The 24,368-nt window shown below is 48.0% G+C and overlaps 1 protein-coding gene across 1 annotated transcript in view; it reads right to left on the bottom strand.

The window, feature by feature from the left end:
• KDM3B (lysine demethylase 3B) overlaps positions 1-24,368 on the bottom strand; it is a 2,029,046-nt gene that overhangs the window by 1,886,803 nt on the left and 117,875 nt on the right. The window contains exon 3 of the mRNA XM_069651588.1: positions 4,974-5,087. Within this exon, the coding sequence (XP_069507689.1) occupies positions 4,974-5,087 (114 nt within the window). The remainder of the gene's footprint in view (positions 1-4,973; positions 5,088-24,368) is intronic.

The raw sequence follows: 24,368 nt of genomic DNA, 5'->3' as shown, positions 1-24,368 counted from the left end.
GCGGAGGTGCGATTCTTCTTGTGACCAACAATAAAGCAGGGGACAAGCAGCTCTGCAAAGCCCAGCAGTGAAAATAAGTCAACATGACACTGGCAAGCGGAGCTCCAAGTGAGACGGCGAACACCTGAAACGAGAACCGGAAGGTTGTCTCAATAGAGGCACAGGGAAGCAAAAGGGACGTGGGCAAGATTGAAGAGAGTGGACACAAACTAGAGGCTAGTCAGGACTTGGCCGACAATGCGAGAAGGGTAGACACCCTTCTGGACCAACTAGCCACCCGACACACAACCTTGAACTCCAGGCGGAAGACCAAGAAAACAGATCCAGAATATCTAACATACAAATAAAAGCCTTATCGAAAGAGGTGTCGGACAAGGAATTGAGAGGGATAGCCTCCAGTATCTTTGCTGGAGGCTATCCCTACTGTGCATTGAGGGTCAGGAAGAGGTCCGCACTGAGAGTGCACAGAGTCTGGCCCAGGAGAACGGAGCCAGACCAAGGGATGTGCTGGTGGCGATCCACGACTACCTTACCAAGGAAAGAATCTTGCGGGCGGCCAGGAAAGATAACCAAGTAACATACAATGGGTCTGAGATTCTCCTGTTCCAAGACCTTGTGCAGGTGACGCTGATCAAGAGGAGGAGGAGGATGGCCCCAATAGTGGGGGCACTGAGGGAAAAGGACAACAAATATATGTGGACTTTCCCGTTGAGTGATTTTCGAGTGGCAGGTGAAGCAGAGGAAGCCTTAGAGGAAGGAGCGAGATAACTGGGCATTGAGGAAGAGGCACACAGCCAAGGCAGGCAAGCAAGGGCCAGGCTGCACCAAAGAGTTGGTAATGGCAGTCGGACAAGGGCAGGAAAGGAAAGATGGGAGGTCACAAACCCCAACTAAAAGGTAGAAGTCCTGAGGGAGCAAAGGGTAGTGTGTCGATGCAGGAAGAGTAATACCGGGAAGGGGGCAGGGGCAATTCTAACCTTTAAGTTAATCAAGAGGTTTGGGCTGAAGGGGCAAACTTGAGAGGAGATGCCTGGGAAGGGCACTTAATGTGGGAAAATCACAGGGTTGAGGGGGGAGAGCAGGGAGGGGGGGGGGGCATCTTGGTAAAGGCATGGATGTACCTGCATGGCCACATGCTCGGTATTGGAAGGGGCCAAATTCTCAAGGGAGAGGTTCGAGGGGGCTATGGCCGGTTGAGGCCCCCCCTGGCAATGGGGGAAAAGGGTGGGGGGTGAGTGGGGAGGGAGGGGTTTGGATTGGGGGCCCTAAAATACCACAAAGACTCAACCTGAGGGATGATGGAGAGAGGAGGCTTAAGATGGTCTCCATAAATATAAACGGCATAAACTCCCCAATGAAAAAGGGGAAACTGGAGAGATACATACACTGGGAAAACAGACATTTTAACCCTTCAGGAGACACGTCCAGCTACAGGACAGGGTGCATATAAGGGGATTTTGCCAGATAAACCAGGGGAATGACAATGATAAGAGGAGTCTTGATAGCTCTAGTAATTCACTAGAATCACTAGCTCACAAAGCCCCTCGCTACCTAACAGAACGATTTATCAGAAAAAACTCATCTGACCGCCTAGAATAGCCAACCCCAACTGTCTTCAGTGCAAAGATTCAAACTGTCCACCATTGGAGGATCCAGTTTCCCAGTTAGGGAAGCACAATTGTGGAACTCCCTGCCCCACACACAATCAGATCTGACCAATCGTTTTTCAAATTTAGAAAGAGCACAATTAAATGGCTCAGAGAAAGATATGCAACCCACACTCCCTTACCGTACTAACGTAGCCCTGCCTGCATGCAATGTATTTGTTATAGTTTTGTTAAATATGTAAATATCTGTAAATTACATCATGTTGTCTACATTTATATGCCACTATACTAGTTCTATGCTGCTCATCTTCATCCTGTAATGCCGAGGTAACCTGTCTTTACCTTTGCTCCTAACTTCTGTAACTAAGCTGTAAGTTCTCTTTTCACCTGCGCCCTGATACCTCTGGGTCCGACGCGCACAACAAACAATTGAGGGGATGGAGAAGGGCCCCCTCGGGAGGTATATAGCATTGAGCCTGAAAGCAGACGGTGAAAGTGACAGTATATGCCCTGAAGCAAGTCCAAGACGACTACCTTCAGAGGACCCTGAATAGACTGGAGAAATTCACAAAGGGGCTGATCGTACTAACCGGGGACTTCAATATTGCGTGGGACCCGAGCAAGGATAGAAACAGAAGGGCTTATGGTACACAGGGGTGACCTTCAAAAGAGCTAGTGGCGAAAATGGAAGGGCTCAGGGTGGTGGATGTATGGAGTGAGAGAGGGAGACAAAGAGGAATACACCTATTAGTCGCACGTGCATGGCTCCTCGTCAAGGATACACTACGTCTGGGTGTCACAGGCTCTACTAGGTCGGGTCTCTGGGATGAACGTGGGTCCCATGGCTCTCGGATCACGCATCCTGTATCACTACTGATAAGGAGGAAAGAGGGGGGCCCCCCCCCACCCCTTCCGGGAGTATGAGTGTGGCGATACCCTGCCCAGTTACTGAAAGATCAAACTGGGGAGGAAATAAGGACGGGTATAGGGGAATATTTTGGGGATAACAAGGAAGGGGACAGCTCACAGCAGATAAGGTGGGACACGTTCAAGGCAACCATTAGGGGGACAAATAGGGATAGGGAGATACGGCACACAGAGCAGGAAGAAAGGCTGAAACAGGTAACGGCATGAATGGGGGAGGGAGCATGCGGCCATATCAAGAGAATATAGGGCTGTGCTGGAGATGATTCAGGCGCGTGCAGTAGAGAGGTCCCTACTGGCTCTTAAACAGAGGTATTACGTCAAAGCAAATAGTGCTGGCAGGTTACTGTCGAGGATGCTGAAGAGGAAAGGCTAAGACCATCCTTCGGATACAGACTGAAGAAGGTGGGTGAGCACAAACAGACGATATAATCAGGGAATTCGGGACATTTTACTCTAAACTGTACACCTCAGAGGGGGAATCAGCGGATGTGCAGGAGTAGTACCTAGCAAACAGACACCTCACACAAATTACTGCTCAGGAGAGGAGAGAACTCGAGCATGAGATCATGGTAGAGGAGGGGAGTAGGGCTATTATATCTCTACCCGTAAACAAATCCCCAGGCCCAGACTGGTTTCCCACAGAATGATATATGACCTTTAAGGAGTCTTTGATAGCACATATGGTAGCCCTCTATAATGCAATTGGGAGTTCGGAAGCAATTACTCCGTCGATGGAGGAATCAAAATGAGTCCTGCTCCCCAAACAGGGCAAGGATCCCTCGGCATGCAGCTCCTATAGAATGATGCTCTTATCGGGGTGGACGCTGAGATATATACCAAAATCTTGGCGACCCACCTAGAAGATATTCTTCCCAGGCTGATCTCCCCGGACCAATCAGGATTTATTAAAGGGGGGGAGACGAGTGACACCAGGAGGGTTGCCCACCTCAGAGGAAGCCAATAGGAAGCCATCACCGGCCTTGCTGATTGCCCTGGATGCCGAAAAGGCATTCGACCGGGTTGAATGTCAATTTCTGTCTCACGATGCAGAAGACTGGGTTTGGGGCAAGGTTTGTCTAGAATTAAGGCCAATTATAAACACCCTTCTATACGTCTGGTTATCAATGGCCAACGGTCTCCTGCTATCAGGATCCAAGGGGGCACGAAACAGGGATGCACACTATGGCCCCTCCTATACGCAATCCACCTGGAGCCACTACTAGATGCATTCTGGGAACATAGCGAGATAAAGAGGATAACCTATGGGGGGCACAGAGCACAAAGTAGCCGCTTTTGCGGGGGACATGCTCCTAACAAGACCCTGGAAGATCTCAGAGCCTTGGAAGGGGAATTAAAGGAATTTAGGGCAGTGGCAGGCCTGAAAATGAACACCCATAAATCCGAAATATTAAACTGGACTATTCCGTCTAATGGGGAAATGGCGCTTACAAAGGAATTTCCATATAGGTGGGTGCAAAAGGGTTTGAAGTACCGGGGGGAAGGGGGGGGGGGGGTCTATCTCACCAAGTCTGTGGATGCAATGGCGGATGCTACTCCTGGAGAACATTAGTAACAAATCAGTAGACTGCGGACCGCTTAACGGTACGTGGCTAGGCACAATCAATGTGCTTAAAATGGTGGTGCTACCCCCGGTACTATACCACTTTCACGACCCTTCCCCTGGACCTTCTTTCAAACCCTAGAAAAATACGCAGGGAAGTTTGTGTGGAACCAAAATAAACCTAGAGTGGCAAGGCAAGCTATGATGTTGCCCAGAAACAGGGAGGACAGGGACTGCCTGACTTCAGGGTCTATTACTTAGCCGGCACAGACAAGGGTCTTGAGGGATTGGCTAAGGGGCAACCGGGAAAAATTGTGGAGGTCAATGGACGAAGAGGCGGCAGGGGGTAATCTAATTGAGGTCCTATGGAAGCCTTAGCTAGACAGACCTGCAGCCATGCACAGGTGTGGCTTGAGGGAGGCATGGGATGAGCTGGTGGAGAAAGCCCGATTTACAACATTCCCATCCCTGTGCACGCCCATATTTGACAATCTACAGTTCTCACTGGGGTTAGAAGACAGGCTTTCAGTCTTGGAAAGCGGGAGGGTGCCACAAGCCTTGGGACACGTTTGATGGAGCGGAAATTAAATCCTTTAATTTTGTTTATCCTTATAATTGAGGCATCCCTGGGATTAAAGTCAAGGGGAACAGAGTCCTGGTCTTTCTGGGAATGGGGGCGCATCTGGAGGAACTACACACTAAAGTTGAACGGAAAGTATATGGGATAATGCTGCTGGCAGGGACACTCATCTTGGCGCAAAAATGGTGTTAATGTTTTGGATTATCTGTTCAAATTAATAAAAACTTATGTTAAAATGAATGGTAGATTACATAAAGGAGCACTCCATTAAAAACTAAACAGTCAAGTATTAAAATACCTGGAAAAGACGCATGCCGCTTGTGTCAGTCAAGAAACGCAGATCCCGGTCAAGAAGGTATTCAACTGGAACTACTGATCCAATACCCAGCTTATCAACCAATGGTGTGAAGGTCTGTGGAACAAAGAAAAGGTTCAACTGTTAGAAAAGTCAAGGACAATGTGTATGTAATGGGCGTTTTTGGGGATGGTTGACACTGTACTGAGAATGCGATTGAGTGCTTAACCCTAAGATATACAAGTCCTCGATCGACTAAATGCAGTCTAGTGAAACAAAGAATTTAACACCAGATAAGGAAATGAAGTGTAACTGCAGATAGAAATATTACTTAACATACAAAGAAACACCATCACGCCAGTCCGAGCGCACAAAAATATTTTATATTTAAAACTTTGGCCAGAAAAGTTGCTATACAGCGCACTAACCTATAAAAAAAGTTCCACATCATTCATTTCTGAATAATGCTACTTAATATTATGCATATTCAAAATGTTTATTTCTGTAACCATGTATTTTTTTTTTAACTGCATTCTAGTTGTAATGAAATTGCAGTGCTCAAAACTTCTTCTGCCCATTTTTCAAATTACATTAGAATCCAAGCACTCGGAACTTGCTTTTGCCAACATGTGCTTCACGCAATCATACTGCTTCAGGGTATTTACTGGCTTTAGGGTATTTACTGGCATAACGCGAAGATAGATTACTGGATATATTTGGAAACACTTGTCCCTAGTCTAGCTGAATATCCACATGACCACTTCAGTTCTTGTCCTCCCAGTATAAAAATATTAGTTATCCACTGTTTTGTATTTTGATTTGTGGCTACTGATATCACAAGGTTTTCAATCCACCTTCAAAACTGAAATCTCATCTGCTTGCTAATTGTGTTCCGAAATATACACTGGTCTGTCAGTTCAAAATATGACACTAGTTTTTTGTATGTTTATATATGGTTCAATTCGCCGATACAAGTTAACTCATAGGCCCTCTTCGGTACTCCACACATTCATGTTCCTCTGCACATTGATTAATCAAAAACAAAACCAACTTTAGTTGTCCCCCAGTGTAATTAACAACAATCTTACTCAAGGCTCTTTAGACCTCATTAACTTGGCTTACAATTATTGCCTAGGACTTATACCGCCTTGTTAAAAGACTTTGTATGTTCTGTCTTAGAGGACCCAACGAAAAGGATTGCCTTATTTCATATAAACGCAACTAGCTAAAAATCATCTCAGAGGCTTCCGACTTCAGATGTAATTTTCTACTTTTGTTAATAAACAAGATTCTCTGCAGAATATCATGACTGAATGAAAAATAATGTAGTTATGGCAGAAATCATTCCAGAAGTGCTATAAAAAGATCCTGCATCACAACTCTGCCAAATTCCAATCTCCTGAAACTTGGTCAATTGCAAGCGTCCCACCTTCACTACCTCCCGCTTCACAGTGTAACTCCCTGATGGACTGGACGGTCAATCTCTTGATTTTTAAATACACCCGCAAACGTATTAATTACTTCAAGTCGTTAGCCCCTCCGCCTCCCATCTACTTCATCCACAATCTGCTTGTCACACCCAGAACCCCTCTTCCTTTGATCAAAGTAATTTTAATTTGATGCATATTCCCGTCCTCCCCCACCCCCTTCAGCATACACTGCTTCTTAAACTCCTTCCTTCCCCTACACACTCAACATACCAAACAGTAAGGAAGTCAGACAAAAATTCTCATAGGCGTACATCACCCTAGCTTTCCCGCCGAAAAGATAACATTACCTTTTTAACTTCGCCCATCAACACAATCATCCCATCTAGTCATCTAGGTCCCCCAGAATATACTTCAAGATCACTGAAAGAACTGACCACCCCTAATCTAGTCGTACTTTTCCACCCTCTCCACACATCGCTACCCTTTCTTTGCATTCATCAATAAATATCCCATCACCAAGAAAGAACTACCACCATTGCCCTCATTCAACCAATATATCAAGTTGCTGAAACGCAATCTGCTTCGTTCTCCTTAATGCCCCAGATCTAGCCAGTCGCTCCCACCATTTTCCTACATCAACTTTCTGGAACTAACTAACCCCCGAAATATTCCAGCATGGTCACTCAGTAATGCCAAGAAATATGGCAGATCTGCTTTGTGAGCCTTCCAAAACCCTATCACACCCTTATACTATTCAGGATTAACATTTCCTAGGATTACAGTTTCCCTAGTGCAAAGTCAGGCAGCTTTACAACAGTGGCATACCTGTTAAGTTGCAACCTACTAGCTGGCCACAAAAGTCACTTGTAATCTCACTTCTATACATACAAACACCATTTTTTACTTAGCAAGAGTCCATTATCACTAGCCAATGACAAAGTTACTCACCGTAGTGACTACCTTACTTCTAGTCCATAGTCCTTCACTCGATACTTGTGGGACATTCCGTCCTTCGGGACAGGACCAAAGCGCCATTTTTAAAAAGCATCAAAACATTTAATGTGTCCTTTCATTTTTACGTGGGGCCACAGCACATGACTGTAACCCTGCCTTCCTGAGCACCGACCCACGCATCACCCTTCAATCCTTTTTTATTGCCAGGTCCGAGACCATTTAAGCAACAATAGAGGATATTTTTTTTAGAGGGGACAGCGGCCGGGCATATGGAGGAAAGGGCACCATGTACTAGGAGTAAGGTAGTCACTACAATGAGTAAATGTCATACTCCTACGTCCTGTGCCCTTTCCTCCATACTTGTGGGAGATTCCCAAGAACTGACCATAGGTATTATGGGTGGATGCAAATGTCCCCGATTGTAGCAAATTCTTGAGAACTGCCTGGCCAAATTGGGCATCAGCCAGGAGCTCAGGTTCAGACAGTAATGTTAGCAAAAAGCTGATGGGGCGGCCCACATAGCTGCCTTGATTATGGACTCCCAAGGGACGACACTCCGAGCCCATCCCTGGAAGCATAAAGAGGAAATTTATTGTTCAATGATCTCGCCAAGAGGTCCACCACTGGAGTACCCCAATTGTTGAAAAATCTTGGCGAGAACATCAGTGTTCATCTCCCACTCTTAACTCGCTGCAGATTGGCGGCTGAGTGACTCTGCAGCCGCCATTGATGTGGTCTGGAATGTACACAGCTTGGAGCCAGATATTGTGTCTTATAGCCCAATTCCAAATTTGGATAGTGAGGTCCACTAGGGGGGGGGTGGGGGGGGGTGGTACTTGGTGCCCCCTTGTTTGTTTATGTAGAAATCACTACAGAAAGGTCTGTGCAAATTCGAACCACACTGTTGGTCGGAGGGTTGAAAAGCTTTGAGCACCACAAAAAACTGCCAGGAGCTTCAGGTAATTTATATGGAACCGCCTGTCTTGAGGCGTCCACAAATCTTACACCTCGAGGCGACGCAGTGTCGCTCCTCATCCCCGAAGGGAGGAGTCTGTAGTAACCGTTACTTGTGGGCAGAGCTCCTGGAAGGAGGTCCCAACTGAAGGGTTGCTGGCAAAAGACCATTGTAGATCCGCCGTCGTGCAGGATGGGACTGGAATCATCTTGGAATCCAGTTCCATAGCCTGGGACCTACTGCTCCGAAGAGCAAGCTGTGTGCGCCTCATTTTCAGGCGTGCAAGAGGTAGAGCTAACACGCAAGAAGCCATGAGGCCCAAGAGTCTCTGGCACCAGCAAGCCGTCATGCCAGAGGTTTGGATGAAGAGCTGGCACGTGGTCGAAAGGTCTTCAATCCTGTCCTCAGTCAGGAACACACTGGTACTGACGGTATCCCAACGGAAACACAGAAATACCAGGTCTTGAGCGACCGTCATCAACCATTTCCGCCTGTTCACAGACAGCCCAAGATGAAGCATGAACTGAAGGAGACTGAAGATAGGCCGTAGCGGCCTGTGGGCAAGAAATGCGCAGGAGCCAATCGTCCAAGTATGGATATGCATGAACCCCGTGCAGTCTGAGGAATGCTGCGATGACCACCATCATCATTGTAAAGACATGCAGTGCCGAGCTGTGACCAAAAGGAAGCACACGATGCTGAAAGTGTTCCGCCCCCCACAGAGAACCGCAGATATTTTCAATGCGGGCTCCAGATCAGAATGTGCATGTATGCATCCTGAAGGTCTACCACGCTGAACCAACCACCCTTCCGCCAGAGAAAGGGCTATCTGGCAGCGCGCAATCATCTTGAATTTTTCATGGGGTATAAAGAGATTGAACTTGGCTAGGTCAAGGATAGTGCACAGGCCAGCCTGGTTGGGTACAGAGTGGCGTAGTAGCCCTCCCCTTGCTCCCTAAAGGGAACAGGTAACTGCTCTGAGGTCTAGAAGTTTCTGTACCTCACCTCTGCAGGAGGGCGACCCAGTCTGCTGGAGGGGATGGTTCAAGGGTGGTTAGGGGTGGGGGGATGGCAAGAGGAAGCCTGCCCGAGCAACTGACAAAACCCATCGGTCTTCAGTGATGGTCTGCCACGCCTCCAGATGACTAAATTCATCCTCCTCCCACCGGAGTCTCGTGCGACCGATGAATAATATTATTTAGATGTTTTATCAGCAGAGAGACCACACCTGTTGCTGAAGAGGAGACTGTTGGCCGAGAGAAAAACTGGCCACCTTGCTGTTGCCGTTTACGGCAGGGCCAACCAGCTGGAGCGTCTGCTCGGCACGCACAACGGTCCTGAAAGCCTCGAACCCGAGAAGGACCTCGTTTGAGAACCCGAACTCTGAGTATACAGTGCCTTTGCTGGAGTTTTCCAAGGACCAACAATGACTTGGCAGTTTGAGTACTTGCCTTCCTGAGTTCCTCGTCCGTGGAGGAGTGGAATAGTTCTTTCCCCTGGAAGGGGAAATCAAGCATCTTGTCCTGAACTTCCCTCGAAAACTTTGGAGCATGCAGACACGCTTGGTGGGGGATTTCCACTAAAACCATAAGGAGTCGAGTGGAAGGGTCTACGTGATGTGCCGCAGACTCAAGTAGATCCTGTGCCAGTACCCTGGCGTCATATAAGCCGCCCTTGAAATCTTTGAGCCTACCAGGAGGAATACATTTGGCTAGCTTCTTCCACAAGTTGACATTGGCAGCTGCCAGGATGAGCTCACTATTAGCCTGACCCAGAGCCGAATTGGAAAAAACATTTACCCAATAGAGTCAAGAAGCTTGTCCTTCTTGGTAAGGATCTGAGATGCTGCAGTGCAGGATGTAGAGGCCGGCTTCAATTGGTGCATAGCTTTTGCCACTACCGCCGAGGGGAGCGGGCCTGCGGTCAAGGTTATGTCCTCAGACGCATGAAGCTTATAGCAGGCATCCATTTCCTGGTTTAGGTGCTGCCCGAAATGAGGTTTTTCCCAGATCTTACAGGCCTCGGCCAGGACATCATTCTGAAGGACCAGGCCGGTCCGCTCATGTGTCAACAGAGTGAAGGCTCCAGAAAGTACCCCCTTCTTGTGGGGCTGGGGGTATTGGGAGGTCTAGCAGTGCCATCATATCTAGCACCCGGTTGTGAAAGGCTCCAATAGAGCGGGCGGTTAATCGATGTCCAGATCTGCTAGTCCTCACCCAGTGAAGTGGGAGCAGAACACTGAGCCGGCGCAAGTCGAGCCTCAGGGCCCAAAGGGGTGGTTGGCAGGGGCAACCAGAGTCTTTTCCACAGTGTAAAGTGGAGGCAGTGGGGGGGGGGGGGGGGGGGGGGGGGGGGAAGGCCCAAGAGGGAGACGTGGAGGAGATGGCACTACCGGAACCTGGATGGGGATTGCTGTAGCAGGGTCCGTTAGGCAGAATCCTGTGCAGTTCCGTTGGGGAACACTGCAAAAAGATTAAGACTACAGGAGTAAGCAGTAAACCCAATTGATAGAAGTCTGTACCACCCAGATTTTCCTGGTAGCTGTGGCTGAGCAGTCAGACTTCTCTCAAGAAGAGTTAGGCAGTATACAGAAGATACACAATAGGTCCAAAAACACAGTAGAACAAGCAAACACTGACCAGAGCTTTGTATCAAAAGTATATAATTATTTTTTTAACACACTTTAGAAAATACACTAGCACTGTTAATCAAAAGCAAGTTCCAACACAATCAGAAAAGTATTTACACCTCCCTTAGCAATTACTAGACAAGTCCAAGTTAAAACACCACTTTTTGTCAAAACAGAGGTGAGCGCGTAACTTAGATGGCACTCCGATAATTAGGTTAAAGGGAGAGAAAAATAAAAGTTCAACACTTTTAAGAGACAAAAATCAAGTTACTGAAGGCAGGGTATACTGTATAGCCAGGGCGAAATGTGCCCAAGATCACACAGTTTAGTAATGCATTCAAGTCTTTGTAGAAATGTTCAAAAGAGGTTGGGGTGGTTCAAAAGAAAGTTAGAAAGTCTGGGGGCCAACCCAGTTGGAAAGCCAAGTATTTAAGGGTCACCTTGGGCAAACCGAAGAAAGGGAGGCCAGGTAGAACACATTACCTTAAAGAGTGAGGAAGCTCCAACGGTGGCAGCGGGTGCAGTTCGTGGTTTCGACCAGGGGAAGAGGATCTCGTCGAGGAGGAAGCTTGGAGTCGTTGCACTGCCCAGGGAAAAAACCAGCCGCGGAGTTTGTCGGTGAAAAGGTGTGTTCCTGGTATTCGCGGTCACAGTGATGCAGCTTGGCTATCCGGCCGCCGGAGTGCTTGGCACGGGCGAATCGACCAAGAGACGTCCTGGAAGGCGAAATGTTTGATCCCACCAGCTCAGAGGGAGAAGACTCTTCCAGCAGAAGATCTGTCGTCGTCGGGGAAAGTGGTGAGGTCGTTGCAGCAGGGCTCCACCAGTGGCGTCATCGTTGCAGATGGCTCAGCTTCTTCCCTCTTCGGATTTCTTGGGTCCTGTGGCGTCTTCTGAAGTTCCAGTCCCAAAAGCCCTGCTTTTATGCAGAAAACCCCCCATTCAACAGTCTAGCTGTCACTCAAACATGCTAAGTGGTGAGCCGGGCGGCTCACCACTGGCCCAATCAGAACAGAGTGCGACGAGTTGCTAAGGCAACGCAGTCCAGGGTGCCAATTCCCCCACCCACACATCCTGTGGAACCCAGACAGAGTGGCACCAGTTGGAGGGCTTCTGTGGAGAAAAAAAAAAGAGGAACAAAGGGCCCAACCTTGGTTGGAGTTACAGAGGTGGACACGAATGCCATTTTAGAAAAGAGTTCTAGCAAAAAGACCAAACCGTTGATTTAATATTAAATAAACCGGCGGTCTCTTCAACATTGCACCAAGAAGTGGTGCGTTTAAAATCAATGGAAAATACCATAGGAAATATATTGCGTGGTAACCACTGCCACCAGCCAGAAACTCGACAAGGGGGGACTGCACAGTGCCCCCTTGGAAACAGACCAGGGGCAATCGAATTAACCCCTTCCAGTACCACAATATGATGGGTTGTACTGGTTCTGTTCACAATTTTGGACTAGTAAAGTCAATGGTGACTTTACATGCCCTGGGAGACAGTAGTCAGTCCCAGTGTATGGAGTCTATGTTTGGGGGTCACTATGACACCCGTGTTACTGCACTGAGGGTGTAGTGTAACAAAAACAGATGATACCCTATGGAGTAAAAAAAAAAAACATAGCCCATAAGCACACAAAGTCAAAGACATAACTCAAATCATGCCCAAGACTGGGAGGAAAAAGAGTCTCACTCTTAACAGGAGAAAAAACCCAGCAAAGCTGCTGGGGGACTCACTAGGTTTGGGAAATTAGCCTTATAAGAGAATTCTCCCTAACAGGGTCCGGTTCAGACGCCTTCATGGGATCAGAATGCATAAGCGTATGAAACTTGCAAATAAACACATCAGGTGATGTCTACCTGCTGGAGCCGGCAGAGGTCACTCGGAAAGAGCATACGCCCAGGATCGCAAAGAGAATGGTTGCCAGGATGGTCCCCCACCAATTGGATCCACGTAGATCAAAGGCGCGGATGCAGGAGGGAGAGAGACTGTATGCCGCAGCGGAGTCCGAGCACGCCAATCCATTGGAGGGTGGAATGGGTTTTCACTTTCTCCAAAACGTGGACAAGGCTGCTCTGCCCCAAAAACAGGCCCTTCAGTACCAGCCGCGGTGATCGAGAGGTAGCCAAAAAGGCCACCGTAGGTTTGGGCTGCCATTTTGTCAACGCCTGAAGCGAACGGAATCACAGGAGTCAGTGAGACCGTAGTTAACACAGAGGAGTCAGGGGTCTTATACGCCATTTTAGACTTGGAACAGGGAACCTCAGCAGAGCCGGTGCTAGCAGATCTAGGGTGTTTCTGAGACACCTTAGGTACTTCTGATGAATTAGCCCCAAGTGGGGGGCCCTCGGCGGAGCAGGTACTGGAAAACTTATGGTGCTTGACCAGCTTCTTTGCCCTCTCAGCAGGATCGGTTCCACCACAGGTCTGAGTGTGAAAAGGCTTACACCCCAAAGACACGACCCCCAAAGGGGACGCTCAATCTTGCTGGTGTTAGATACAGCCCCGAGAAGGGGAACCTCGGGAGTAACCCTGGTATGTTTAGTCACCTTGAGAGGAACCTCGAGTCGAGACTCGGTACACTTAGTTCCAGATGTGGAAACCTCGAGCAGACCTGGTATCAGCCCCAGAAGTACTGGGCCTAACTTTAGCCCATGAAAGGGGAACCTCGGAAGAAGATCTGGTTTTAGCAGCCCCTTTGCAGGTGTCCACGGAAGACACTCCAGAGCGCCTGTTAGATACCTTTCAGGACACCTCAGGGTAATCGAGCCACTCGAGCCGCTCCCCGACCCGGAAGACACTGGGAAGGAGTCCCCTAGCCGGGGTGCCCTGAAAAGGAACAAACTCATCAGCCGTTTCCTTTTTTTCTTCAATGAAGAGCTGTAAATGAGGCGGAGGAACGCATTGAAACACCTCCTCCCACCCGACAAGCCGACACTGGAGTGCCCAGACAGAGGGATTTGCAGTACAAGCACGAGTCCCAATGGTGTTCTGGGCCTAAGCACTCCAAGCAAAGAATGGGGATCCGCCCTTGCAGAACAACGTTTGTGTTTTGAACAGGACACAAATCCCAGACGGTCTGGCATAGATGGAGGAAAGATGACGTGGAACCGGAGCAGGAATGAAGGGAAAAAAAAAAGACAAATATTCCCTGTGATGCAAGTATATCCTACCCCGACCGTGCGGAGGAAAGGACTGAAGGGCGATGCGCAGAGTAGAACAGGAAGGTGGGGATTTGGTCATGTGCGGTGGCCCCACGTAAAAATAAAAAATAAAAAGTCACATTTAATTTTCAGGCTGTTTTTTTAAAAGTGCTCCGGTCCTGCTCCAAGGACAGAATGTCCCACAAGTATGGAGGAAAGGGGACTTAGGAGTATGGCTACTGGCGAGTACAGAGTTTGGCACCATTTACACCATACCCTCACACACCAATGCTTACCTTTTTGTGAACACAGGCACTTCAGCAATACCCTTGCACAAAACACAGACACCGTCATCTCTCTACTATCGCCAACTAAGTCGCTTAAGTCTATGCTCAAATGTTAACAAACAGCAACAAAACCCCACTGGGTTTGACTGCAGCCACTTAGGCATGACTGGAGCAGGATGCCCCCCCCACCCCTCCATGTACCTCACCATTTTTGACTTGGAAATGTTCACTTCGAGGACCACCTCTGCGGTTATATTTTTAAAAAAATTGTGCCATTTTAAAATTGCAATCCCAACCCACACAGAAAATAACCAATCAAGACCAGCATCCTCACCCCCACCACCAAATGGTATCCTACACAAAAATAGTTTACAGTCTGAGCACCCTCCTGTCTCAGCATAGCAAATACCCAAACCCTACAATCTGAATCCTCAACGCGATACTTATGCAAACACTAATTGGAGATACATTATTTCATCACACTGTATGAAGCAAGGATCAAAATGTGCACTAGCTGTTGGCTAGTGATAACCGACTCTTGGCGAGTAAGAAAGGTTATGCTGTGTGAAGTGCAGAATTGAGGTGACCAGCACATTTTTATGGCTGGCTATTAGCTTGCAACTTGACATTTTTACTACTGCATGAAGCTTCCCTTTCTTACGGGGATGTGGCTAAAAACAAACTGAAACAAAGATCACTCATCCATACTAAACTGAGATTCCTACTGGCTAAAATAAATTATCGTTCAGAACAGGACTAAAAGAGCAGACGGAAATGCCCTAATATTCAAGGAGTCACTAGCCACAGTATTCTTTCCAGTTCTAAAAGCCTCCCCTTTGTCAATCTATTCTCTTAAAATGAGCATCGCTCCTATGCCCTTTCCATCCGCTTTCCTTCCATATTAAGACCACTGGGTTACAAACCCAAAATTGGGAGTTAAACCTGGCTAGCAACATCCTTTGATAATTTGATTACCATGGCCCTTGACATCACCCCTCTAAAAAAGGCAAACAACCAAAGCCTCAAAGCTTCTCAGATCATTTAAAATTAAAAGAACAAAAGAAAGAAGCCAACAACCCACTGATCTGTCACTGGAAAAAATTCAAGACCAGGTCAATAAACTAGCATTCCTCACCAACAGATGTTATAAAAGAAATCACAGGGCAACAACTCCCAATCACACCAAAAGTGGTATTGTTGGGAACGGTGGTAGAGGAAATGTATGCAGCAACAGAGGATACCGCTTCTCTCCTTACCCAACTACTAATGGCGGCAAGGATGACCCTAGCCCAAGGGTGGAAAAATGTGGAAGGGCCCCAGAATAGCGTGCTGGTGGGTCAAGATTTGGAACATTCTGGCCAGGGAAAAAGTGGGAGCACCAAGGGACGGCAAATACGAGAAATGTCTGGCGACATGGGACCCATTTCTGGAGTTTGTCAAGGACAGGAAAGCCCAACATCTCCGACCAATCCTACTGAGAGCAATCCTGGACTAAAAACACATGGTGTTAAAGGAGAAAACAGGAGGGCACCCAGAAAACACTATGCCTTGAGAAGGAATACCTCATAACCACTACAGGACCAAATAATGCAGAAAACGGACCATACTGTGGGGATAAGGTGGGAGAGGGTAAGGGGAGGGTGGGCACAAAGTTGGGGGTGGTTAGATTTTAGAGTGAAACTGACTACCTGGAATCACAGCCTCAGACTTTGGCTATAACTAATCTGAGATGAGGATCTAAATACAGGATTGTACTATGTGTTGAAGCTACCATGAAGTTAGTGTAGTAACTGTAATTATGCTTTGAAAATGAAAGTTTTGAAAATAAATAGCCTGCTAGCCTACCAGCCTGAATTAAGTTTGATCAGGGCATTGCATGTACCGTCGGAACCAGGGGCCTGAGAATTCTTTAATGGATAAGTTAAACCACCACTTTACATCAGAACAATCAGTATTCACATTAAATTGGGCAGGTTTACCAATAGATGACCTTATGTACTCCTCCCAATCGTCTTTAGAGACTCCAATCCGTGGTATCTGCTGCCCCATAAGCGGTCTAACTACCAGAAGCTTTCAGCGTGATATTTTTTCTAATTGCAATTTGCAAATTTTGGCATCTATTTGAGTAATTAGAACGTTCATTGTAATTATGCTTCATTATGCCCCCAATTTCCCACCTCAACCGTCTCTTGGCCTCACATATGTTGCACTTCTATGCATGCTTATTCGGACCAGTACGATAAACAATTTCATTTTTTTGGTCTCACATTAGATCCACGCCTTCCTTATTTTGCTAAAAGCCTCACAAATATTCATCATTTGACCAAGACTCTCTAACATCCTTCCAGTTAACGCACATACCATCAAACAGTTTTAAAACAAACCAAGTATGCTCATTCAAGTTAATAATACATTTCTTATGTAACCTGCCTCCTACTGGTGGTGTGTGGGGAGACCTCAGAGGGGTTTAGAAGCGGCTGAAGCAGATGTTGAGTGTAAAGCAGCACCTGGTGATGCGGACTTGGTACCTTTGACCCGTCCACCACGGTTGAATAATTTCTGGGCCCTTTTCTGAGCTGGCTGCCCTCTGCATTTTCCAAATGCGGAGTAAAAACAAAAGGGCTTCCCCCTCCAGGACGTACCTGCCGGGCGATTTGGAGTTAAACAAATTGCAGCCCGAAGGGATTTTGCTGCTGCCTTTGAAGTTTGCAATTTCTCCAGACTCATCAGCTTTGCCATATAGTGAGGTACTGTCAAAGGGCATATTCAGAAGCCTGGCTTGTACATCAGGAACAAAACCAGATTTCCACAACCACGCAAATCTGTGGATTGTGGTACTCACTGCCATAGCTCTGCTGATGCTGTCAGCAGAGTCGAGACCTGTTTGGAGGGCCGAACATTGCATCCTTCCCATCCTTGATATTGAAGAATGCGTCTCATTCCTCCCCTTCTGGGAGACGGTCAGCCGCCGATGAAGTGCAATCCCAAAGGGTGTGACTGAATCTCGCTAGCGTGCAAGTGGCGATAATAGACTTAAGTGCCATGCTGTATGCTGAAAAGATCTTTTTAGACATGGCATCAAATATTTTGTCTCTATCTTGTGGTATAATGGGGTATGCCGATTTACTACTTGACAACGTTGCAGCCTGCACTACTAAAGTCTCTGGGGTTGGGCGTTTACGTACCTATACAGGGTCTGAGGCCGACACTACTTTGCAGAGAGCTTTTTATTTACTGCAGGGTTTAACCTCTGGTGTTTCCCAATTTGCAGTTACTTTTCTCTGCAATGCTGCATGAAAAGGAACTGTAGGGTCTTCTTGAGGCTCTTTATCTAAGAGGTCTGTAAGATCATCTTGTTGGAAAGAAGGTGCAGGTATTGTCCACCCCATTAACTACATAATTCTTGCCATAAGGGCTCCAAGACATTTCTGCATGATCTCCAGGTTCTGGTCTCACAAATTCCGCCTCTGGAGAGGCATCTATGCCACTGGCATCTTGTAAAGATTCTTGAAGATCTCTTAATCTAACTTTCTCTGATATTAGCTCCTCTGGAATAGGAACTCTTGTAGTTTGTAAACCAAAAGGTATTATCTGAGTCCTCGCTTTCCTCGGAGGATAAAGCTCTGAAGTAGTCAGAGCATGGATAAGGGGTAAAACCAATTTGAAGAGAAGAGGGTGCCAAATTGGTAGACACTGCTTGGGATAGAGTTGTAGTTGTCGATGTAGACGTCATAGGTCTCGACAAGCCTACAAACGACGGCGAAAAACTTGAAAATGGCTTCGATGTCAGAGAGAATCGGAATTCTACTCTGTGTCGCCGATATAGTCGACGCCTTGGACGGGACCTTCGACACCTCTAGTGCCGATGGTGCAGTTGGGGCCTGAGACTTGGAGGACCTCTTTCATTGGGCGTCGATGACAGACTTGTGCGTCGAAGGCACATTGGACCATGCCGTCAATCGAATTCTTGTCTTTACTCAAGGGTTCATGACACTCAAGGGTTTTTGTTTGCCGGGCTCGATGACGAAGAGTTTGTTTTTGGGGTCTTTCACCCGGGGTATTACCTCTAGGTATCTCCGAGGGGGAAAAGGGTGCGTTCTCAAAGACCCTAAGCATTTTTTTGTGAAATTCCTCCCACTTAGCTGGAGAGCTGCGTTTAGTGGGGCAGGTGACCCTTTCCGGGGAATTAGAGGATGAAGAGGAAGGAGATCTACGTCGCCTCTTCTTAGAATGTCTCGATCTAGATGCGTGGTGAGAACCACTGAGTTCAAGCGGGAATGTTTCTTTCAATGGTGAGGAGACTAATGTCTCGAGTCAGCCGAAGACAATTTCAAAGGGGTAGAGGATTGAACAGTCTTACCTTTTTTCTAGCTTCCCCCTAGGCTCCTTCAAGGCTTTCGCTGTTATGGACATACAGGCCTCACATTCCGAACACTGGTGCTCTGATCCCAAGCACCACAAACAGATCCTGTGAGGATCTGTTAATGACAACTTTTTTCCACAGTCGACATTTTTTGAAGCCGGATCATGGCGTTGAAGCGGACGAAGATGCCATTGTAGGATGAAGATTTTTGAAGTTTTTCAAAGAGTTTACTTAAGAACCAAGCGTTGCGTCTCCAAGGCTTACGAAGCGCGGCAAAACAGAACTGAGCAACAGACGCTGCGCAAGACTATATCTATAGTGATGTCAGCTCCGATACGGAGGCCTTTGAGGGACACCGACTCGAGGGACGTCGACGTGCAGCACGGCCTACTGCGAAAAAAACATTCCGAGGCCAGCAAGCTGGAAGTGGATTTATCAAAGATAAGGAATACGTGAGAGGACACAATCCATTCGAAATGTAGTGTTTTAAAAGATAGTTGGCCACGGCCAAAGGCCCTGCATAGTGGGCCTGAAAGACATGTATAGTGGCCATGGATTTTGGCTGTGACCACCTAGTGGGTCCAAAAGAAACATTGGGGGAACATGTACAGTGGACCCAGTCACTGGCCATGGTTAGTGGCTTGTAAAAAAAGTGATGTTATAACAAAACCTTTGAAGTTCGCTGAAAAAACTTCAGTGAATGTGCAGTTAAATTGCACAGATTTAACACAACAAAACCCTTAAAATTCAGCTAATGTGGGAAGTCAAGACCAACTTAACTCATCTGAACAGAAGATCAATTTATTTGCAGACAATGTTGTTCTGTCCCTTACTGACCCCCTAAACACCACTCAATGACGTAGGAGACGAACTCTGCGTATATGTCCTTGTTTCAGGATTTAAAGTTAACAGCGCCAAGGCTGCGATATTCAGACTTGCATTCCACAGCTCATGAAGGTGGAGATAGAACAGAGACTCCCATACACCTGGGGATCAACATACCTGGGAGGCTGTCCCAACTATACCGTCTCAACTACCTCAGCCTGGTGACCAGTGTCAAAAAAGACATTGACCGCTGGAGCTCCTAACACCTGTCTTGGTTTGGCAGAATGACAGTCATTAAGATGAATGCTCTCCCAAGAAGTGCATCTCTCTTCCAGTGAGTCCGTGTCCCCGATGCTCTGGGCACCCTGGGATAAGTTAGTTTTTGTGGGCAAGAAGTTCACCCAGAGTCAACAAGCATACTCTTTACGCCCCAAAAAGCTTGGGTGGCCTGCCTTTACCAAAGCTTTTTCACTATTATTGGGGGGCACAGTTCAGACCACTAATTGACTCGGTACAAAGGGACTCTGAGAAAATCTGGGTGACAATGGAAGTGGCTGGGGCTTACAGAAGGGGACCGCAATAGATCACTGCAGGCTCGAAATTGGGTTCTGCATCCAGGCAACGTGGGGCAGGCACCTAGAAAGCTTACCCCCTTGGAACTAGTCTTCCAAGAATCAGTATGCACCAAGGCTCTGATATCCAGGTTGTATAAAGGCCATCAACTCACTTCCGGTTCCAAATTAATAAAGTTAGTCACCGTAGTGACTACCTTACTCCTAGTACATAGTCCCCTTTCTCCATACTTATGGGACATTCCTCCATCCTGTGGGACGGGACCGGAGCACTTAGTAAAAAGCATCACATTTTTCAAAAATGTGTCCTTCCTCTCTTTACACAGGGAACCACACGCAGCTGTACCCTCACCCTCCTTAGCATCACCCATCAGTCCTTTTCTATCACCGGGTCTGAGACCTTTAAGCAATAACAGAGGAACCTTATTGGAGGGGACGGCGGACGGGCATATGAGGAAAAGGAACTATGGACTAGGAATAAGGTAGTCACTACCGTGACTAACTATTATACTCCTACGTCCCGTCCCCTTTCCTCCATACTTATGGGAGATTCCCAAGCACTCCTCACAGGAATTACAGGTGGATGGAAAGTGCTTATTGAAACAGGTTTTTTAGCACAGCTTCACCGAACTGAGCAGCAGCACTGGAGCTTCATTCTAGACAGTAATGCCTACAAAAACCGATGGGGAGGCCCACGTAGCCGCTTTCGCAATGGTCTCCCAGGGAACATACTTTTGAAAGGCAACGGCAGCCGCCTTGCCCAGCACAAGATGAGCATGAATCCCTCTTAGAGGTTGAAGACCCTGAACAGTGTAAGCCTCCGCAAAACAGGCAGCAATCCATCAGAAGATGGTTGCTTTCGAGGCCGGCTTACCTTGCGGATTACCGAAAGTCAGCAAAAGCTGAGAAGGGTTCCTATGCTCAGATGTTCTGTCCAGACAGAACATAAGAACTCTTCTAACGTCCAGGCAATGCAAAACCCTTTCAGCCTCTGAGGCTGGGTTTGGGAAGAAGACAGGCAAGGAGATTGACCGATTCAGATGAAAATCAGAGACCACTTTTGGAAGGAAGGATTCGTCCTAGGACAACGGTGTCCTTATGAAAAACCAGGAAGGTATGCTCCACGGACAAGGCCTGGAGCTCACTCACACTACTTGCTGAAGTCACAGCATCCAAGATGGACACTTTTTACAAAAGGTACTTAAAGGTCGACCGTAGCAATGGGCTCAAAAGGCTTATGGCACAAGGCTGTAAGGACCACATTCAGATCTCACGTTCGATGCGGTTTGCGAACAGGAGGGTAAAGGTGCACAAGGCCTGCAAAGTGTCTTTTAATGACTGGATTTGACAGCGAAAAAGAGCACTGATCCGTGGACAGATAAGCGACAATAGCCGACAGATAAATCCTGCAGGACAAGACATGAATGCCATACTCTGCCAGATCTGAGACAAAGGACAGAAACGCATTGATCATAGCCTCCCTGGGGGTCCAGCTGTCCAGCCAAACACCAGTGGCAGAACCGTAGCCATTTCCTTTTGTACGGAGATCTCGTCGAGGGTTTCCTGGCCGCCTGAATAATACGCATGTGATCTGTGGACAAATTGGCACTCTAAGGATCCGATCTCAGACACCAGGCCGCCAAGTTGGGCAGGGGTACCACAACTGCTAATCACTCTGGTGAAGCAGGTTGGGAACCATCGGAAGCCTGATCGGTGCACACACTGATAGATGCCAACGCTCTGAAAACCAAAACTTGGCCGGCCACCACGCTGCTATTAACAGAAGAGAACAATTTATTGTACCCCTCAGCTTGCAAAGCGCCCGATGAATCAGAGGCGGAGAAGCATAGGCCCTCATGTTGTGCTCATGTTCTCCCATAGAGGATGCTCCCAGTCCGTTTCTGTAGGCATAAAGAGGAAGCTTCCAGTTTGTCGACATCGCAAAAAGGTCCACTTCGGAAGTGCCCCAACAATGGAAAATCTGTAAGAGGACATACGTGTTCAGTTCCCACTCGTAGCTGACCATTGTTCGTCGGCTGAGCGCATCTGCAGTAACATTCAGTTGGCCTGGGATGTGTACTGCCACCAGCCAGCTACCATGCTGAACAGCCCATTCCCAAATCGCAAGATCCACAAGAGATGGGGGAGTTGGCACCCCACTCCTTGTTGAAAAGCAGCGCCCACCGACAGATTGCTGAGAGAAGACCACCATTGGAGGTCTACCCCATGAAGGATGCAACCAAAATCATTTTGGAGTCTGGAAGCACTGCTTGGTGCCAGGATCTCTCGAACCATCTGCATATTGAGACGAGCAAGAGGAAGATCCAGCACACACAAGGCCATGAGGCCCAGAAGCCTCTGGCACCACCATCTGGACATGCTCTCCGACCGCATTAACACCTGACACGTGGCCAACAGATCAGCCATTCTGTCCCCGGTCAGGTATTCTCTGCAGTCAATCGTGTTCCAACAAAAACCCAGGAAAATCAAGCCCTGAGAGACAGTCATGGAGGATTTCCACCAGTTCACCGACAGCCCAAGGTGGAACAGGAGCTGGAGGAGGTGACTGAAGGTTGTTCGAGGCGGACTGCGGACAAGGACCGCAGCAGCCAATCGTCCAAATACGGATACACATGGATACCCTGTAGCCGAAGATGAGCTGCAATGACCGACATCTTCATAAATACATGCGGCGCCGTGCTGAGCCCAAATGGGAGCACCCAAAACTGGAAATGCTCCTCCCCCATGGAAACCGTAGGCATTTCCAATGCGGACTCCAAATAAGGATTTGCATATGAGCATCCTGAAGGTCCACCACGCTGAGCCAGTCGCGATTCTGTAAAGAGGACTTTATCTGACAGGGCGTGATCATCTTGAATTTCTCTTGGGAAAGAGATTGAAGTGGGAAAGGTCTAGGATGGTGCGTAGGCCAGCCTGGTTAGGTTTCGGGACCATCAACAGAAGAAGCGCACCCCTCGCTGCCCTAGGAGAACAGGTTCCACCACCCTGAGATCCAAAAGCTTCTGGACCTCGGCTCTGAGGGAGGGCGTCCCCCACTGCTGGAAGGGAGGATTGAAGGGTGGGGTAGGGAAGATGGGGCAAGCAGAAGCCCGCCCGAGCAACTGACAAGACGCACCGTCCTCTCTGATTGTCTGCCATGCCTCCCAATGAGAGGCAATACGCCCTCCCACCTGGGGTCTCACGTGAGCACAGAAAACCCTAATTTACTGGTTTCTCGGTGGCTGGACCACCAGATCCTGAGGCGGCGGCCAAGGACCGAGAGGGGAAAAACCGGCCTCGTTGGTGATGGGCGTTTCCTGTTGGAGTATAGACTATGCATCTTCCGATCCAGAAACACCCCAAAACCCAGAGGAAGGCTGAGGCTGTGAAGACGTCCTCTGCATCCTGAAAGGCGGTTTCACCAAAACGGACAGGGACAGGGACAGGGACTTGGCGGTCTGAATGCTGTCCTTAGTCTTGGTCAGTTCAAAGTCTGTCAATGAATGATAAAGCTCTATGACGTCAAAAGACAGGTCCAGAACTTTACCCTGCACCTCTTTGGAAAACTTTGTGGCATGAAGCCAAGCCTGACAAGAGGTGTCCACGCCAAGCATGAGGCCCCGGGCCGAGGTGTCGACATGATGCGTCGCAGCCTCAAACATATCCTGTGCCAGGACCCTGGCATCTGACAAACCCGCTTTAAAAGTCTAGTTTATCCGCGGGGATGAATTCTTCGAACTCCGACAGACCTTTCCACATTTACATATTCGCCCCCACTAACACAAGTTCTGCGTTCGCTTGAAGCAATTGCAGGGCTGAATTAGCAAAGATCCTCCTCCCCAAAGAGTCAAGAAGCTTGTCCTCTTTGGCCAGAACCTGGGCTGCCGCTGTAGATGACCCTGAAGCCGGTCTTGATTGTAACGTGGCAGCCGCCACCACTGTGGACGAAGGGGGCGGACAAGACGCTAAGGCTACCTCTTCCGAAGAATGAAGACTATAACGCGCGTCAATCTTTTTGTGACCAATCAGTCCAGAGTGTGGTTTATCCCAGACCTTCCGGACCTTGGCCAAAACGTCCTTCTGGAAGAACAAGCCGGTACGCTCATGAGGAGACAAGGTGAACGCCCCATAAAGCACCCCTTCCTGTGGAGGGGGTGCCTCGGGTACTGAAACATCCAGAAGACATGTCCAGCACCCGGTCGTGGAAGGCTCTAACAGTGTGTGTGACACATCCGGGTCAGGC

Source organism: Ambystoma mexicanum, chromosome 3p (genome assembly GCF_040938575.1).
Source record: "Ambystoma mexicanum isolate Mex_15411 chromosome 3p, UKY_AmexF1_1, whole genome shotgun sequence".
NCBI lineage: Eukaryota > Metazoa > Chordata > Amphibia > Caudata > Ambystomatidae > Ambystoma > Ambystoma mexicanum.
Note: the sequence above shows the minus strand (reverse complement) of the source record. Positions and strands in the feature narration are given on the sequence as shown.